This window comes from Danio rerio, chromosome 1, assembly GCF_049306965.1.
Source record: "Danio rerio strain Tuebingen ecotype United States chromosome 1, GRCz12tu, whole genome shotgun sequence".
In the NCBI taxonomy this organism is placed as follows: Eukaryota; Metazoa; Chordata; class Actinopteri; order Cypriniformes; family Danionidae; genus Danio; species Danio rerio.
The window spans coordinates 947,501-966,292 of NC_133176.1; the positions used below are offsets into that span (position 1 = coordinate 947,501).

General features: G+C 41.3%; 2 protein-coding genes across 3 annotated transcripts in view; both read right to left on the bottom strand.

Annotated features, from left to right (window-relative positions):
• The window catches only part of cyyr1 (cysteine/tyrosine-rich 1), an 11,415-nt gene extending 7,588 nt beyond the window's left edge, over positions 1-3,827 (bottom strand). The window contains exon 1 of the mRNA NM_212882.2: positions 3,567-3,827. Coding sequence (NP_998047.1) covers positions 3,567-3,645 — 79 coding nt within the window. The 5' untranslated portion in view covers positions 3,646-3,827. The remainder of the gene's footprint in view (positions 1-3,566) is intronic.
• Positions 3,828-6,298: 2,471 nt separating this feature from the next.
• On the bottom strand, positions 6,299-18,792 carry adamts1 (ADAM metallopeptidase with thrombospondin type 1 motif, 1). 2 transcript variants are annotated; one of them, XM_021475923.3, is made up of 9 exons: positions 18,752-18,792; positions 14,558-15,665; positions 12,321-12,661; positions 10,592-10,724; positions 10,053-10,510; positions 9,695-9,881; positions 9,443-9,621; positions 9,183-9,358; positions 6,299-8,305 (listed from the first exon to the last, which is right to left on the bottom strand). In XM_021475923.3, exons 2-9 carry the CDS (start codon positions 15,129-15,131, stop codon positions 7,273-7,275), a joined length of 3,081 nt encoding a protein of 1,026 aa, XP_021331598.1. In that variant the 5' UTR covers positions 15,132-15,665; positions 18,752-18,792; the 3' UTR covers positions 6,299-7,272. The 2 variants fall into 2 exon arrangements, with proteins under 2 accessions (XP_021331598.1, XP_073805391.1); XM_073949290.1 differs by having other exon boundaries at positions 18,736-18,792.

Consider the following 18,792-nt stretch of genomic DNA (forward strand, 5'->3'; position numbering starts at 1 on the left):
AATTAGAGGCTCTTAAATTTAAAATAAAGTGCATTCATTTCAGAAGAACAGAATCACTAAATGCACAGCACAGCGTTTTCAGGAAATGTTCACGTATGTTGGTGTGTTTTTTCCCAGCACGGTCAAAGCTTGTTAATGAATCAGAAATGTTGTTTACAGTGTCTGGACAATGATAGAGAACAAGCTGTTCTACATGAAACTTAAAGCTTATAATGAAGCTAATCAGTCAGAATGCTCCACATCTCCAGCAGTGTTTCCCTGTCTCAGTGTGGTGGAGGAGGGGGAATCCCACTCTTCCCATCATTCCAGACGAGTCTGATCCTGCAGAGAATCATCAGATCTGCTGACAGACGCCTGCGCTCATGCTCACATTAACACACTGCGGAGCAGCAATGGAGATACATTGTGCGCCAACTTATCCAGCATATGTTTTACACAGCGGATGCCCTTCCAGCTGCAACCCAGTACTGGGAAACATCCATACACACTCATTCACACTTATACACTATGGACAATTTAGCCTACCTAACTTGTCGGGGAAACCGGAGCACCCAGAGGAAACCCACGCCAACACGGGAGAACATGCAAACTCCACACAGAGACACCAACTGACCCAGCCGAGGCTCGAACCAGTGACCTTACTGTGAGGCGATTGTGCTACCCACTGAGCCACAGTGCTGCCCTTAGAGTATAGTGTTCATCTTAAAGTACAATTTACAGTCATTTCAAAGGCTTAACTAGGCTAATTAGGCGAGCCACAACAGTGATTTATTCTGTAGCCAATCAAAAAAACAAAAGTTGCTTCATTTTGACTATTAATATTGCTCATTATAATTCATCTAAAGATGTGAAACTGCTTGATTCAAGCCAAACCTCACAGACATCAGACTTTAAACAGAGGAAAAATTCATTCATTGTCTTTTCGGCTTAGTCCTTTTATTAATCTGGGGTCGCCACAGTGGAATGAACCGCCAACTTATCCAGCATATGTTTTACGCAGTGGATGCCCTTCCAGCTGCAACCCAATACTGGGAAACATCCATACACACACACTACAGAAAATTTAGTTTACCTAATTCCCCTATAGCGCATCTGTTTGGACTGTGGGAGAAACCGGAGCACCAGGAGAAAACCCACGCCAACACGGGGAGAACATGCAAACTCCACACAGAAACACCAACTGACCCAGCCTAGGCTTGAACCAGCAACCTTCTTGCTGTGAGGCGAATGTGCTACCCACTACGCCACCGTGCCGCCCCCAGAAGAAAACTATTAAAGGATATTTTGTGAAAAATGTCCTTTATCTGTATATTAAACAAAAAAAAAATGACAATAATAATTTCCCAGAATAATTTTTTCTTCTCCTTTATGAAGCTCAGGAAATGACATCAATCTTTTAATGTCAACAGATAAACACTTAAATATATATATATATATCTGGAGCTGAAGGCTGGCTGGCACACAGTTACAGCGCTATCTCGTCCAGCCCACAGTCATCATCACGGTATAATTGGGGTAATTATGTCTTCTAAAGCAGCAGAATTTGGCTTCAATTTGCGTGGCGTCTGTTTGCATCTGGCTTCCCGGAGCAACTGAGAGCTGCACTGAAATGTGGAGCCTGCAGACTGGGTGGTCCCCCGGGGGCCCGCGATTTACCTCTGGGTCCCGTCGGTCAACACTTCTGGGACAAAGACGCTTTAGACGCACTGGTGCCTTAAATGTTACCACACACACACACACACACACACACACACACACACACACACACACACACGCACACACACATACGCACGCACACGCACACACACACCAATCTGTCTAAGTCCAGTTTAATCACAACAATTCACAATGGACATGCTATAGGACGGTTATACCATGCTAGTTAATGAATACTCCATGATATTTACATGCATGTTAAAGGATACCACAGCATTACCATGGTAGCAATAAACACCAAGCTTAAAGTACACTTTAAAAATGCAAAATAAAAATGTTGGGTTGTTTTAACCCATAGATGGGTCACACTACCATTGACAAACCCAACAGTTGGGTTAAAGAATTCAGTTAAAAGTGTTTTTCAGATTTTTGTTTAGTTTATGTTTGACCTGGGAGCAATTAGCAACCATTATTACAATGAAATGACATTAAAGTAACCTGTAAAGTACATATAATGAAAAAATATTATTAATATTAGTGAATAAGTGATTGTGTAAACATTTTGGTAATGTTACTGTAGCGTTAATAGAACATTCATGCAAAGATATCTGCTTTTTTTTACCAATATTCTATTAACATTGAGGCAATTAGTTACCATTATTACAATAGAATGACAAAAACTTACATTAAAATGACCTGTAAAGTATATATAATGAAGAAATATTATTAATATTAGTGAATAAGATTGTTTTAACATTCTGGCAATGTTATTGTAACGTTAATAGAATGTTCATGCAAAGATATCTGATTTTTACCAATACTTTAACAACATTGAGGCAATTAATTACCATTATTACAATAGAATGACATAAACTTACATTAAAATTACCTGTAAAGTATATGCAATTGAATAAACACTATTAAATGTAATATTAGTAAATAATAGATTGTTTGAAACATTCTGGCAATGTTTTTGTAACATTAATAGAACGTTCATGCAAAGATATCTGCTTTTTAATCAATATTCTAACAACATTGAGGCAATTAGTTACCATTATTACAACAGAATGACAAAAGCTTACATTAAAATGACCTGTAGAGTATATATAATGAATAAATATTATTAATATTAGTGAATAAGATTGTTTTAACATTCTGGCAATGTTATTGTAACGTTAATAGAATGTTCATGCAAAGATATCTGATTTTTACCAATACTTTAACAACATTGAGGCAATTAATTACCATTATTACAATAGAATGACATAAACTTACATTAAAATTACCTGGAAAGTATATGCAATTGAATAAACACAATTAAATGTAATATTACTAAATAACATATTGTTTAAACATTCTGGAAATGTTTTTGTTACAATAATAGAACGTTCATGCAAAAATATCTGCTTTTTACCAATATTTCAACAACATTTAGGCAATTAGTTGCCATTATTACAATAGAATGACAAAAACTTACATTAAATGACCTGTAGAGTACATATATGTATTGAATAAACACTATTAAATATAATATTAGTAAATAATAGATTGTTTAAACATTCTGGCAATGTTTTTGTAATAGTTCGTTCAAAGATATCGGGGTTTTAACAATATTTTAACAACATTATGATCGTTTTATTAACGTAAAAACAACAACACTTATCTAGTTAACGTTTGAACGTATCGTTTACGTAATTTACGTAACATAACAAAAGTTCCTTCAACGTTCGCGTGACAAAAATGTACTAAAGTAACGTAAGTTCCATAACTTCATGAGGTGTCCAGCAAAACATTCTACCAACAAACACATTTGAGTTCGTGTTGTTATTACTTGTAATTTGAGAAACAACTGTTGTAAGTAACTAACGTTAGTTTGTTTAAACAGTAAAGCTGAAAGTAGTTCTTCATACCGGCGATTAAGCAGAGCAGCAGCGACTCCCGCACGAACTTCCAGCTCTTCTGTAAACTCGCACTTCTGGGATTCTCCATAATCCGCTTATTTCAGGAAAACTCCGCATCTAAACACTCTTTCCCGCGCTACTTCTTCCTCTTCCCGCAGTGCATCGATACCTCAGCCATGACTGCAGTCGAAAGCAACAGTTCAGAGAGTCAGAAAAGTTCCCGCATATCCTCTAAGGGCTGCACGTGTCCAGCTCTTCCTCTTTGTCTGGAGCTTCTGTTCTCCCGCGGCGCTGCGCTCTCTCTCTGCGTGTCCGCCAGACCCTCCCCCTGAGCCCGCACAGCAGCAGCCAGAGCCCGCCTGGAGGAACGGCTTGAAGGGATACAGCTGCAGATACTCACATCAGTATTGCATTATTTTTGTGACACGTTACATCAATAATTAATATTTTTAAATGTACAGTATTGTGAGAGTTATAAACAATGGGTAAATGAATAAATATTATGAATAAAACTATATATAATTTTCGTTTTTAAATTACTGTGATGGTTTGGTTTAGGGTTGTGATGGCGGTAGGGCGTAGGCTGTAACAATACAAATTAATTAATAATTTAATTAATAATATGATTAATACTCGGTAAATTAGTGTTTTTAAATTACGGTAAATGTTGGATTTAAGGTTGATAAAATGCTGATAAAATACAATTTAATTTGTAATTTGATAAATAATATAAATAAGTCTTGTTAACTTCTCACCACAGCTGTATCCCTTTTAGCAACAACCGAGCGGCCGCCTCCACATCACGACCCCATCATCATCATCATCATCATCATCTTCATCAGTAACTCACGATCGTTCTGGGAACTTGCTCGCCTTTTCAAGAGCTGCAAATTGGGGCTTCATCTTTTCTCCAATGACCCTGTAGACTAAATTTAGACTCTCTTTAATCGAGTTTTCACGATTCTGCTTTGTCTGCAGCATCATTGAGATGAACAACACGAAGAGTAAACAAGAGCAGCTCAACACACACACACACACACACACACACACACACACACACACACACACACACACTCTAGAATGACATACATACAAGTTAATTCATTTATTAATTTTCTTTTCAGCTTAGTCCCTTTATTAATCAGGGGTCACCACAGCGGAATGAACCGCCAACTCTTCCAGCATACATTTTACACAGCAGATGCCCTTCCAGCTGCAGCCCAGTACTGGGAAACACTCATACACACTCATTCACACACACACACACACACACACACACTACAGCCAGTTTAGTTGAGAGGGGTCTGGCTGCAGACCTGGTGCAGTGCAATCTGGGCTGCATCCTATGCTTTTTAATGGGCTCACCTAACCCCACCCCTAACCCTACCTGTCACTCCATTTGAGTGCATTGTGTCTGACATTGCATCGCTGAGTGATGCAGTCTCAGCTTGCATCATAAAGGCTGCATACAGATACTATTGGTTTGGATCAGCAATTCCCCTATAGAGGAAATACCATGTTTGTAAACATTCAGGATGCCCGCGCAGGGGGGTTGCAGAAAAAAATCACACATTACCGTTAATGTAAGTTTATTAACGCCTTGCTTGTTTGATCCTGTGCAGAATTCAGACTGTGTTTTGCGGAGCTTCAGTGGTTTCTGGTTCATCAGACTGACCGGAGCTCAATGCACTAATACTTGAAGCACCCTGAACACATAATGACTAACCTCCACTGTGTGCTCTTTAATTATTAATGCTTGTTGTGTAACAAAATGTTATGACCGCTGACCTGTGACCCAATAATACGCCAGTCAAACAGGCTGTGAACAGCTGCTGGGAGTGCTAATTAATGTGATTGAATTAATTAAACTGAATGAGCATGGTGGCCTAGACTGGTTTGTAAAATGAGCAGACAGATTAACCATTGTCATGAGTAGAGATCTGATTATTGTTAGACTTTATTTATGCACATGTAAACAAGAATGTCAGGATGCATTTCATTAAAATGTGATGTTGGTACTTTTTTATTAATATCTTCAATCTCTTGTGTGGCGAAGCAGTGGCGCAGTAGGTAGTGCTGTCGCCTTACAGCAAGAAGGTTGCTGGGTCGCTAGTTCGAGCCTCGGCTCAGTTGGCATTTCTGTGTGGAGTTTGCATGTTCTCACTGCGTTTGCGTGGGTTTGCTCCGCTTTCCCCAAGATGAATTGGGTAAGCTAAATTGTTCGTTGTGTATGAGTGTGGATGTTTCCCAGAGATGGGTTGCGGCTAGAAGAGTACCGCTGTGTAAAAACCTGCTGGTTAAGTTGGCAGTTCATTCCCCTGTGGTGACCCTGGGTTAATAAAGGGACTAAACTGACAAGAAAATTATTTTTTAAATAATAAATAGCTGTTAGATGTTGCTCTTAATTAACTCTTTGGATGGGAGTCAGTGAAAAATATTTCAGTGTACATGCAGTACTTTTATGAACCACTAGGTGGCTAGGATTTAGACCTAAAGATACACACTGAGCATGATTTGTAACCCATTCTTAACCACAGACACACTGCAGCCAATCAGAAATGAGGGGCGTGTCTTGAAATGAAAGTAAGACATCCGAAAGGGGGCGTGGTCTTGTTGTGTTGTGGGCGTGTTTGACTTTGTGGTTTCAAATATCAATATTGTTCGGCAAAATTGCTTTAGTCCAACTTTAAATGCTTCAGTTTCACATATGACACACAAAATACGACACAAACTGGACAACATTGTTCCACAAATCAATGTGATACTTTATTCATAAACCTAAGATCATAGATGTTGTATAAATACTCTAATATAATCTACATCCTTCAGTTATTTCAATAATAATAACAAACAGAAATACAATAATGGTAAAAAAAAAAGATTATATTAAACGGGCTGTACAAAAATAAATAACCTTTGGATATTCTGTACAAAACGAAAGAAAAAAGTTACAAATATCTCATTACAAAACCTTCGCAGAAGGCAGGAGAGGATTACTTATGAAGTAGAAGCAGGAGAGAATCCCTCGCCGTATCTCTCTACACACAATCACACGCATACATAAACAAGTAAACACACTCTCTCCGCAGATGTAGTAGAAACTATGCCCTTTGCTTTCCCTTCCCCCTTAAAAACACGATCCCTCTTGATCAGGTATGGCTTTGCAGAACGGTGATCGAACTAGGAAGCTACACGTGAAGCTTGTCTATGAGGAAATTGCATAATACCTGTTGTGGTGTTTGATTAGCAGCATGTGTGCCTAGCTGAGGTGAGATTGGCACTGATTTTTGGCAAGAAAAAGACGTGGTAAATATGTGCTCAAGCCAGAGTTTAACGTTAAATGCAGAACCACTAGAGGGCACTCTGGTGAATCAGTATTGCTCTGGACCCCGGCAAAACAATACTCCTGTACGCTATTTAATATTCAAAAAAGCTGTCTGTCTAGTCCCGCTCAGACAGTACAAAAATGCATAGCTGTTTCAATAATCGTCCAGCACACACACTCATGCATGTTGAAAAAAACCCAAAGCAGCATGTCCTCATCCTCCATCACAGACAGGTGCACAGTGTGCCAGCTTTGTGCCCTGTACCCAGTGTTAGATGAAACCCAAAGAAGATTGGTTGCAGTCTCAGTCATACGGAGCCCTTTGAATCCAAGAACCTGTGTATTGGTAGGCACCAGATGCAACCTGCAAGGTTTTTAAACCCTCGGTTTTCAACAGGGAGTCAGATTGCACAAGTTCAGAAGAGGTCGTGGTCGATCCGTTGCATTGCAGCTGCTATTAGGCAAAATGTGACCATCATGTGTAATGCAGCTAAGTGTACGCTTGCGAAAGCCTCTACCGCATGTTCTGGAACATTCAGACCAGTTGCCCGGCAGCCAGAATGGGCAATCCTGCAAAGCACATTGCCGAGATGATGCAGGGCGCAACTCAACGCAGTCTTCAGATGGACGATGGTTATGATCAAGGCACATCACATCCCGCTTCTGGATCCCACCGCCGCAGGTTTTCGAGCAAGTTCCCCACTCACCCAAGAACCAGGCTGGGCAATCCTGCAAAGCACATTGCCGAGATGATGGAGGGTGCAATTCAACACAGTCTTTAGATGGACGACGGTTATGATCAAGGCACATCACATCCCGCGTCTGGATCCCACCGCCGCAGGTTTTCGAGCAAGTTCCCCACTCACCCAAGAACCAGAATGGGCAATCCTGCAAAGCACATTGCCGAGATGATGCAGGGCGCAACTCATCAACACAGTTTTTAGATGGACGACGTTTAGAATCAAGGCACATAACATCCCGCGTCTGAATCCCTCCGCCGCAGGTTTTCGAACAAGTTCCCCACTCACCCAGGAACCATTCAGCATCTACAGCTTTACTAATTGCGTTGATAGACGGCCGGTTTGAGCCATTGGGACGTGGAGCAAAGTAGCTATACTTGACACGAGGCCTAGGGGATTCACCGACTGACAACACCTGGATGGTCAAAGGCTCAGGTAAGGGAGCAAAGCTTCTCAGGCGCTCCAGAAGAACAGAGGAGCCGCTGTACCGCAGCAGAGCACCTTTCACAGAGATATCAGTCTCTAAAGTGGTCAACTTATAGTCGCCGTTCAGAAGGTAGGAGCCATCTTGCCGGCGGACTGCTAGGTAGCTGTTGTCTTGGCTACGGCCTCCAAAAGATCGCTGCTTGACATCTAGGTGTGTGGCACCAGCTGGAATCGTCACCACATCTTGGTAGCCCGGTCTAATGTGCAGAAACAAGCAAAGGTCAGTATCAACGGGAAGCTGAAAAGCTTTTTAAGGAGTTACCCTAATGTTAAGTTATGTTCTGATCTTGTTCAGAACTCAAATGAAGTTACTTTAGATAGAATTCGAGAGCTTCCTCGTCCTTTTTAGACAGCAAGGGCCCAAAGACATTCAATGTCCAGAAAAGAACCAAGACATTCAATGTGGCTTCATCAATCGAAGCTCCAAGAACTCGTTTTGTGCACCAAAGAAACTGTAAAAACAAGTCAATTTGCTGATGCCAGGGTCCATATTTACTATGGGCATTAAAACATTTTGCGTTAGAGTGAGTATTGTCGTATTGCTCAGAGCAGGGGTCACCAATCTCGGTCCTGGAGGGCCGGTGTCCCTGCAGGGTTTAGCTCCAACTTGCCTCAACACACCTGCATGGATGTTTCAAGTATACCTAGCAAGAGCTTGATTAGCTTGTTCAGGTGTGTTTGATTAGGGTTGGAGCTAAAATCTGCAGGACACCGGCCCTCCAGGAACAAGTTTGGTGACCACTGGCCCAGAGTAAAGGCAAACTCTGACCTGATGTTGGAGACATAGATGAACTAAATCATCATTACTATTTTATGTTGGCACACAAAAGGTTTGTATGATTGCAGTTGAACCATTGAAGTCACACTAAATGTTTTGATTAGGTTTTGGCTCCTTTTCTGGACTTTGACGTTCTCTAAACCCTTGGTGCCTATGGACGATGAAGGAACTTAATTTGTGTCCTGAAGATGAACAAATCTCTCAGGCAAGTGATTAATAATAACATTATTTTCCCTTTTGAGTGAACTAATCTAAAGACTTCACTGGTAAAACCCTTGGTAAAGATCATGGCTTACCTAGCACGTTCCATTGATCCGGAAACTTTCTTGCAAGTTGATCCATCTCCTCCACAGATGCCACATTTGTCGAATCGTTTGTCGGATCCGATGACCCTGTCGCATCCAGCCTTCACACACTGTCCTTGGACACAGACTGAAGTGGAATCTGGAGTGCACGGTGTCCCATCAGCCACCTGTAGGCATCATGAGGAACCTTAGATTAAACACCATCCTTGCGTTAAACATCAACAAACTCTAAGGCAAGTAGAAACGCTCACCTTTGGTTTCAGAATGAAGAAGTAGCCCGTTCCCTTCGCTCGGCACACCAACTTGCAGCGATCCTTAGGAGAGACTCCGGCGTACTTCGGCACCCACTCAACACCCTCACCCGAGCCCAGTGACACCTGAGAGGAGAGGTCATTGTGTGCCAAACACTGCTCCTCACGGAAGGTCAAACCTGCGCAGATAAACACACCTGAGTATCGAGCAGCTTGCATCCGAATGCATCGGTTGACAAGACGATCCCTTACCATTGCTATCAGGGCAGGTCTCTGTGTTGCAGGAGCGGTACTGAATTCTCTTGCCCTCGCAGTATTTGCCTCCATTTTTGGGTCGGGGATTGACACAGTCCCTAAAAGAGTATTGCACGCCTCCTCCACAGGTACGTGAGCAGTCTCCCCAAGATCCCCACGATCCCCATCCACCATTGACGGGAGTCTGGATGAATAAAGATAAATTGTCAATCCCAAATCAGAATGAAATATGAGAACATGGCTGTGTAGCTTACAAGATTATACATGGCTATTTCGGGTACGTTGATTAATGTACACTGTCCCTTGTTGTGAAAATAAACTGAACTGAACAAATGGCAAACCAAATGGTCCTTACCTCATATTTGGCAGCCTCAGTCTTGCTCAAACACTGGCCTGCCATACAGTAGCTGTTAGACCCACAAGGCGTCCCATCAGCCCAAGGAAAGTTCTTGGTTTGGCAAACCAACAAGCCATTTGCAGAGGTGACAGTGCACCAAAGGGCGGCACAGGTGGAGCTCAGGTCAGGACAGTGCTGGGACTCCTCTCCGAATGTAAGACGGCATTGTCTATCAGCATCGTAAACCGATCCTGGCAGAGTTTGGGGCAACTCCTCAGGCTTTTGGGGCTTGTCCAGTAAACACTGACCATGGCCATTGTCCAAGAATGATGTGACCATAAGAGCACTGCAAGGGGACCAGGGGTCTAACTGGTTTAGATTTGACAATGTTGAAGCCATCATGTGGGCACCCCATTGGTCCCCGTTAACACTGGCACATTGCTTGGCATCATCATGGGGCATGTTAAACACGTGACCTACAGCAGAAGCACAATTATTTATTAAGTTACACTTGCAAGGTTTGCAGTTCTGTGATTGAAGCATGGGGATGTACCTACCAAGCTCATGTGCAACTGTGAAGGCAGCCTGAAGACCGTCGTCTTCAATAATGGAGCAGCTTCGGTCTGGATCGCACGCGGTGCCAACATCTGCCATCCCCAGGGTGTCACAGGAGTGAGCTCCACAAAGATCCTGCATGCAACAGGGTTCATGTTAGGGTTGCAAGTTACTGGGGAACATGTGATGTTGTTGCTGAGCATAGCGATGTTTCTTGCAATATAACAATTCTCTAAATGAATCTAGTTAGGGCAAAGATAAGTGACGTCAAGGTGCAAATGCTAAGACTTTAAAACACAATGAATGAGGGAAAATGTGGGCAGATGTTCAGATTTGTATTGAATGTTGTAATTTTTATCTATTGGACTCCCACCGTTGTGTAAGGTTCCATGGAATTAAGTATTTACATGAGTAAATAACATGAAATCAATGCAAACACGCAAATAAAGAGACAGATTATCGCTGTGTGAATGACATGGAATGCATGGCACATTAATTATGTGTAATTGAACTCAAGAAAAAAAGTAAATTAGAGCGAGTGACCGGGTGTTTTGCGTTTTGGGTGAACTCAGCATTAGTATTTTTAACTTTAGATTCACAGTTGAGCCACTCTAGCCAATAGCAGAACAGCATCTACTGGGGGCAGGTCTGAAGAGAGTATGGCCACATCTGATTGGTCAAATTTGAATATGCAACCAATCAGGGCCAGAACAAGCTCAACTGGCGCTCTAGCCCAGGGTTGCGCAAAGTTGGTCCAGGAGGGTCGGTGTCCTGAAGAGTTTAGTTCCAACCCCAGTTAGACACTCCAGCTAATTAAGCTCTTTCTAGGTATACTAGAAACTTCCAGGCACGTGTGTTGAAGGAGGTTGGAGCTAAACTATGCAGGACACCAGCCCTCCAGGATTGAGTTTGGCCACCCCTGCTAGGCAAACTAAGATCATGCCACCCTCACAGGGTTTCGGTGGTATCATGGATAAAGGTCAAGATGGGGGGTTGTTGATGTGGGATGTTTGGTGCTGCCATGACCACTCTGCCGACCTAGGTAGCTGCCTAGGTTGCCAACTAATGCATGCAACATAGACACAATTTAAATGTATTGTACGCCTCTGCAATATAGATCAAATGTAAACCAAAGGTGACCAGCCCTGCTCCTCTTGCAGATCTCAGTTGCAACCCATATCAAACACATCTTCCTGTAATTATCACGTCCTATTCAGGGCCTAATTAACTAGTTCAGGTGTGTTTGATCAGAGTTGGAGATGAACTCTGCAGGAAGGTAGATATCCAGGAACAGGGTTGAGCATGCATGACGTAAACTATTATCATGGTAACATAGAAAGTGGCAGTGTGGACATGCGGACGCTAAATCTGGTGTTTTTGCCTCATGATGTCAGCATGCCACTGTTTTCTCCTCTCTGATTGGCCGATATGGCTGCATTCACAGCAAATACGGAAGACAGAAATGAGGCAAAATTCTGCACATCACAGCAAACATGTCAATTATTTTGTGTCATTCGCCCATGGGACGACGGTAATACGCTTCTGTCCTCACACTTGCATTAATTAGTAAGCGATTTACTGAATCCCCCTACTGGTGTGAACTCAGCTTAAGTGTATTCATCGCCCCCTGTTGGTTCGGTGTGCTCTTTACATACATCAGTGCGGTTTTCATGTAGACAGAGATGTTTTAAATACTCGTGTACATATGGACATGGCCTTAGTGACGCTTACCTTTCTAGTGAACAGTACTGCGGTGTCGTAGTGTTCTGGGTGACGGTCGCTGGGTTGGTTGTGCTGTTTTTGCCATTGGCAGAAGCTCCTGAGGGTCAGCGCTGCATTGGTGGACACATGAGGGCCGTGTTCTTCATCATGCACAACAAGTAGCTTCACGACTGCCAGAGTAATGGAATTATGGATGGTAGGATGTCGATACAGGCGAGAGGCCACCGCCATGATGGTCAGCAGATAAGGTTTGAGTTGAGCGCCATGAAACTCCGCCATTGACTGGTCTGCCACAATCATGATCTCCAGATATCGAGGCGTGGACACAAAGCGCCGAGATCGGTGGTGTGCTGTAGGATGACACAAACGTTAAAAACATTAAAAACCGAAATCATCTTCAGCCTTTTTAAAGACACGCTGTAATGCAAATCACTTTTATTAGGGGTTTAAACACAGCAGCGATGTGTGTGTATCTCCAGCAGCCTCTAATGCTCAACATGAACTAATTGTGGTTGTCATAATCAGACTTGATGCAGACACATTTTGATTGACATTCTCCCTTTGTACGTGTCATCAAAGGGGGAAAGCCCCGCCCACTAGTGCCCATCTCTCCCTCATTAGCATAAACAGCAGTCCTAAGTAAGAAGCAGCCCGCCATTAGTAAAAGTGAACTGAAAACACAATGTCATCTGAACTTAAAGCGACAGACACCATAGGCATAATGTTATAATAGCTCACCTTTAAATGAAAGCATACAATACAATAATACTAATATATATGTTATACATATATTATCCATGCTGAGTACACTTTAAAAGGATGGTTCACACACAGAAACAAGAATCACTGACAGATTCCTCATCCACAAGTGAGTTTCAAACCTTTATGAGTTTCTTCTCTTCTGTTAAACACTAAGGAAGATATTTTGAAGAATGTTGTAAACCTGTAACCATTAGCATCCATGGTAGGAAAAACAAATAGCATGGAAGTCAAAAGTCAAAATATCTTCCTTTGTGTTCAACAGAAGAAAACAACCCAAATGGGTTTGAAACTAGTGGAGGGATAAACGATGACAGAAATGTCATTTTTAGGTGAACTGTCCCTTTAACTAGCATGCTTTACTCCCTATTGGATGTCAGGTGATATGTGGGAGGGGCGATCTCACTCTTAAAGGAGACTTATCGGATAATTATTTAGTACATGCATAAGAGGGCGACACGCAGAAGATGATATGATCCATATTATTGGTGGATTTTTATGTAACCAACCAATTGTATGTTTAAATGGTGTTACATACATGTTTATATACGCTTAAACTCATTATATTGCATCACATGTAATAATCATACATGCATTTTGATTGTAAACAGTTGATAAAGTGATGAATTATTAGTAAAACTGAAGTGGGAGTTCTGTGTGGCGTGAGTTTGCTGACTTCTCCGTTTGCTTCTGCTCCGCCCCGCTAATAAACTTCTCCAAAACCTGCGCACTTTCCCGTTGGCGGAAATACAAGCCGTGCACAGTCCTCCGGTGCTGATCTGCGCAACATGCGGTACCGGGAGCAGAGCTTCCACGTCTGCCCGCCTCCCCCTGCCCGTCACCCCGCGTCCCCTTCCCTCCTCCCGCAGGAGATTTCTGCTTGTCCAGTTAACCCTCGCCTCGCTTCTGGAGACGCTCATCTGCACTGAATAGAGGCTTATAGTATTGAGATGCACCAGGAGAACTTCAGTGCTGTTAGCAGTGTATTTTACACGTACATCCCCTGTTAAACGCACAAAAAACGGTAAAAAACCATTAAATCCATTAAGTTATATTAACGAATTTAAGTGGATTGAACATGAAACATTTATGTTATCCTAAAAAAATCCCATGAATTGTATTGTTTTAGGTCTTTTTAAAAAAAGTAGTACGAAAAAAGCATTATGTTTTGAGTGCAGATCTCTCTCCAAACCGGCTTAATTCGCTCCGTATGCGCCAGCGCGCGCCGAGTCACCGAGTTTATTCAGGTTACCGGAGGCGTGCACGAAATATCACCGAATAAAACCTCCCAGTGCAGGGAGTAAAGAGGCAGATGAATGAAGAAAGTTTAATCTAAATAGTCAGATTTTCGTTACCCATCAAATATTAACAAACCAACCCTTGGGCGAATGTTTTAATAAGTAATGGTTTTTACTTAACCCAACAGCTGGTTCTGTTCATAGTTGACCCAGCACTGTGTTTAGAGTGTTTAATTATGCACTATTTACCTTTAGACTCGGATGGTTTGGAATGGGTTGTGTGGGGTTTCTCGGTGACCCGCTCCTCCTCCTCATTCACGCCGCACTTGGAGCCGCTCTCCTCGGCCAGGATCCCCGGTGTCCTGCGGCGAATGGTGTGGGTGTCTCGGTCTGTAGCTGCTCCGGTGGAGTTCTCAGGCTGGATGAAGTACTCTTCCCCGCCGACAGAGAAGCCTCCGTGCAGTCCTTTGCACAGATTAATCGCCGCGGAGGAAAGTTCATCTCCGTTTACGGTTCCCGAGAAGAAGCATCGCGCCTCTCCAGCGCTGTCAAACTCACCGGTCTCCGGTTTCCCCACCATCTGGAACACAAACCCAGGCGCCAGAAAGGTCTGGTCCGGTTCCAACGCCAACACCATCCGCTTTCCAAAGACATCCAAGCGATAGATGCGTTTCTCAGAGTCCTCCTCCCGGGATTGCTTCGTGTGTCCCGGTTGTGTGTCCAGACGCACCGGCAGCACGAAGCTCTCCTCCCACGCGCTCTGCGCCGCGTTTACGCACAGGGCAAACCCAGCCAAACTCAACACCACACGCAAAAAAGACATTATATTCCTGTCAAGTTCTCAAGAGACAAAATATCCTCACAAAGTATTTGACTCCTATATATATATATCTCATAAAACCAATCCCAAATCCACAGCTGAAGCACTTAAAAAGTGGCAATAAATAAAGTGTTGGCAGTCTGTAGCAGCAGTGTGTGTCTCTCCTTCTGTCTCTGACCCAGAGTCCCGGCTCTCTATATATGCTGGAGCGCAGGACCACCCCTTTCCTGGAGCCCCTTTGATCTGAGTAAGCAGCCGAGTTCTGGAGCTCCGCCACGGCCATCAATCATCACAGCACCGCGCTTCTCTGCGGAGCTCCTGAAAACTCCTCATCCGTCTGTCTGTCTGCTGCTGGGCATCTCCAGCACTTATGTAACTCATAAAGTCCAGAGTTAAGAGCACTAATCAGTCAGTTTAACGCGGGGTTAGTGAGGACATCAGGGGGAGAGTCTTGGTTCTCCATGCTGGTGACTGGAGCGCGGCTGCCGGAGGAAGAGCAGGATCTTCGGCTGCTGGGGAAAAGCGCTCCGCGGTGCCCTTAAGGTGGAGAACCAGAGATCATCATCCAAACATTCATTCATTCATTCATTTTCTTGTCGGCTTAGTCCCTTAATTAAACCGGGGTCGCCACAGCGGAATGAACCGCCATCATCCAAACACTACATCAATAAAAACCAGCAGATAATGCGTTGGAGGAAATGTGTTGTGCTATAATTTAGAATAAAACACAATATAATATAATTTAAACTGTTATTATGACAAAGCAATTAGCTGCTTTACTTAAAAAAATGAATATACAGGTTATATCTGGATACTAAGGTGACAAATTAATCATGCACATATTTAATTTACTTAATAAATTGAAGGCAACTGGTAAACTGCTGGATTTTTATAGTGAGGGAACATCAGACAATTAGTCCAAAGTGTCCAGAGCTAAAAGAGCATCATGAATGTATAGAGTGGAGCTGTTTAACATGATCATGCACACTTATTATGTAATTAAACTCCATATTTTACCATGCATTTAGATATGAATAATTGTATGCACTTTAATGGAAGGTAAATGTTAATCAGTGAGTACATTTATACATAATTATACGAGTTATTATGAACTAATGAGAGGTTTTAGGTCAGTCATCATGCTGAGAGAGTCGACAGTCCACCTTAAATCTTATTAGTGACTGGCTGAGAGTTTAAACCTCTGCGTGAAGTTCAACATCACACCACCAGAGGGCGGCAGAACACAACAGTTCATTCATTCACTCCTGCAGATCAGTATAGTGCAGGGGTGGGCAAACTCGGTCCTGGAGGGCCAGTGTCCTGCATCGTTTAGCTCCAACCCTAATCAAACACAACTGCTTATAGATTTCTTGTGATCTTAAAGACACTGATTAGCATGTTCAGGTGTGTTTGACTAGTGTTGAAACAAAACTCTGCAGGGACACCGGCCCTCGAGGATCAAGTTTGCCATCCCTGGTATAGTGCATTACAGGCTGTCCTGCTTAATTCATGCATTCATTTTCCTTCGGCTTAGTCCCTTTATTCATCAGGGAATGAATAACAACTTTTCCAGCATATGTTTTCCTTCCAGCTGCAACCCAGTACTGGGAAACACCCATGCACACTCCTGTTTAGTCGTATTGTAAATTTGTTTATTTATCAATAATGATAATGAATGCATATTATCTTCTCTCTCCCCCGTGATTTGCATAAGACAGACACTAAAATGTGCAGTGCAATCGGTCCTATTTAATGTTTTATTTTCCAGAGCGAAATTATCATCCATTTTTAAGGTTTTCCAATAGACAGCCACTAAAACGGACATTTATTCGCGCCACAATCCTGCCTTCATATTGAAAACAGGAATTATTTGCTGACCGATTAAAACACTGAGTTTAAACCACTTTGATGTATTTATTTACAATACAGAAATTCAGAATAAGTATGTTTTTCATTATCATATGTTTTATAATGTATAAAATATATAATGTTTTTCATTATATGTATTTCATTATCGTCATAAAATGTGCTACGCTAAATTCAAGATGAACATTACTCCACACACATATAGACATTTTATTTAAAGCTAGACTTTATTTGACCTATAAACTAAATATTTAGAGGACGCCATCAGACTTTGGGCTAAACCTTGGACAAACTTAAAGGTTTACTCATTTGAATCAATGAGACATCAAAAAGCAGAAACGTCTGGTTCCACGTCCCATTTTTATTTTTTTAATTATTATTGTTATTTTTTTAATTATATAAGTTTATTTGGCTGATTTTTTTGGTTTGGAAATTTGTTTTATATATATATATATATATATATATATATATATATATATATATATATATATATATATATATATATATATATATATATATATATGTTAGTTAATTTTATTTTATTATTTTTATTTGTTTTAGTATGTCCTTGTCATTACTCTTCAGTTTTTCCTTTCTATTTACACTATTGTTGTTATTGCTGGCACTATTATTAATACTAGTATTTAGGAACCTGTATATTGGTTATTTCATGTACATCTACGCACTTTGCTATATGCTGATTGTCTACGGCATGTTTTTCTGTGTTCGAAAAATACAAAATAAAAGAAAAAATTCATGAAAAACAAAATTAATATTTAGATGAAATAAATATAATTTATTTTGCAAACTAATTTTTAGAAGTACAAACACTCTTGCAGCATCTCAAGTAGTACTAGTGTGAACATGTATAATAATTACACAAGAAAATAACAAGACACACAGTGGGTCACCTTTATCTGTGTGGGTTAATGACTTTATTATTATTATTTTCTAAAAAAAACGCACTTTCTATTAAAAAGAAAGTCAGTTTAAGATGTCAAACAGCAGGTGGCGCTGCAACATCACTCCTGAACTCAGTCTGTTCACAACACCTATATTTACCGCACACGTTTTCTCATTACAGGCAATAACACTGAATTATATGATGTTTTTACAGTAGATATCACGGCAGAAGTTAATTCAAAGTCATCAATAAATCAAAATGTTTAGCACATTGTTAGTTTTAGGCAGGGTGATAATTACAGATTAACCCTGCTAACTCAATCCCCTCTGAAGAACGTTAAAACAAAATGCATGGGGGTCAGCTTTATAAATATTTAGAAATCTCTGATCTGTATCTTAAATAATATTATTGATAAATAAAATTATAGATAATGAACATATACATTTGACCACCCCTAAAATGGTTCATACCATTTTGAACGCATAATGGCGCCAATCAGTCTGAGGGAAAATAATCATGTAATGGATCGGCAGATCTAGAGCACCGAAAGACATTGTAGGTGTTCACAACAAGACAGTTTAGTCTTAAAAAATATATTTATCTCGATATATAACTTAAAAGTAAAGCTAAACTAGACATAGTTTATAGTTTGATCAACAGCGACCTCTGAAAGAGCCAATCAGAGGATACATTAGGTCATAATACACTAAATAACCCTCCAAACACCGAAGAGAAGACCTACGTTTTATTAATAGATTTAATCATAATTTTTAATAAATACATCAAATTGATTCGCTGAAGCATGTATTACATAACATTACCATAAAAGTTGACGACCAAAACATTTACCCACCTGCTTCTGCTCTCCTCTGATGACGACAGTAGATTGGACGA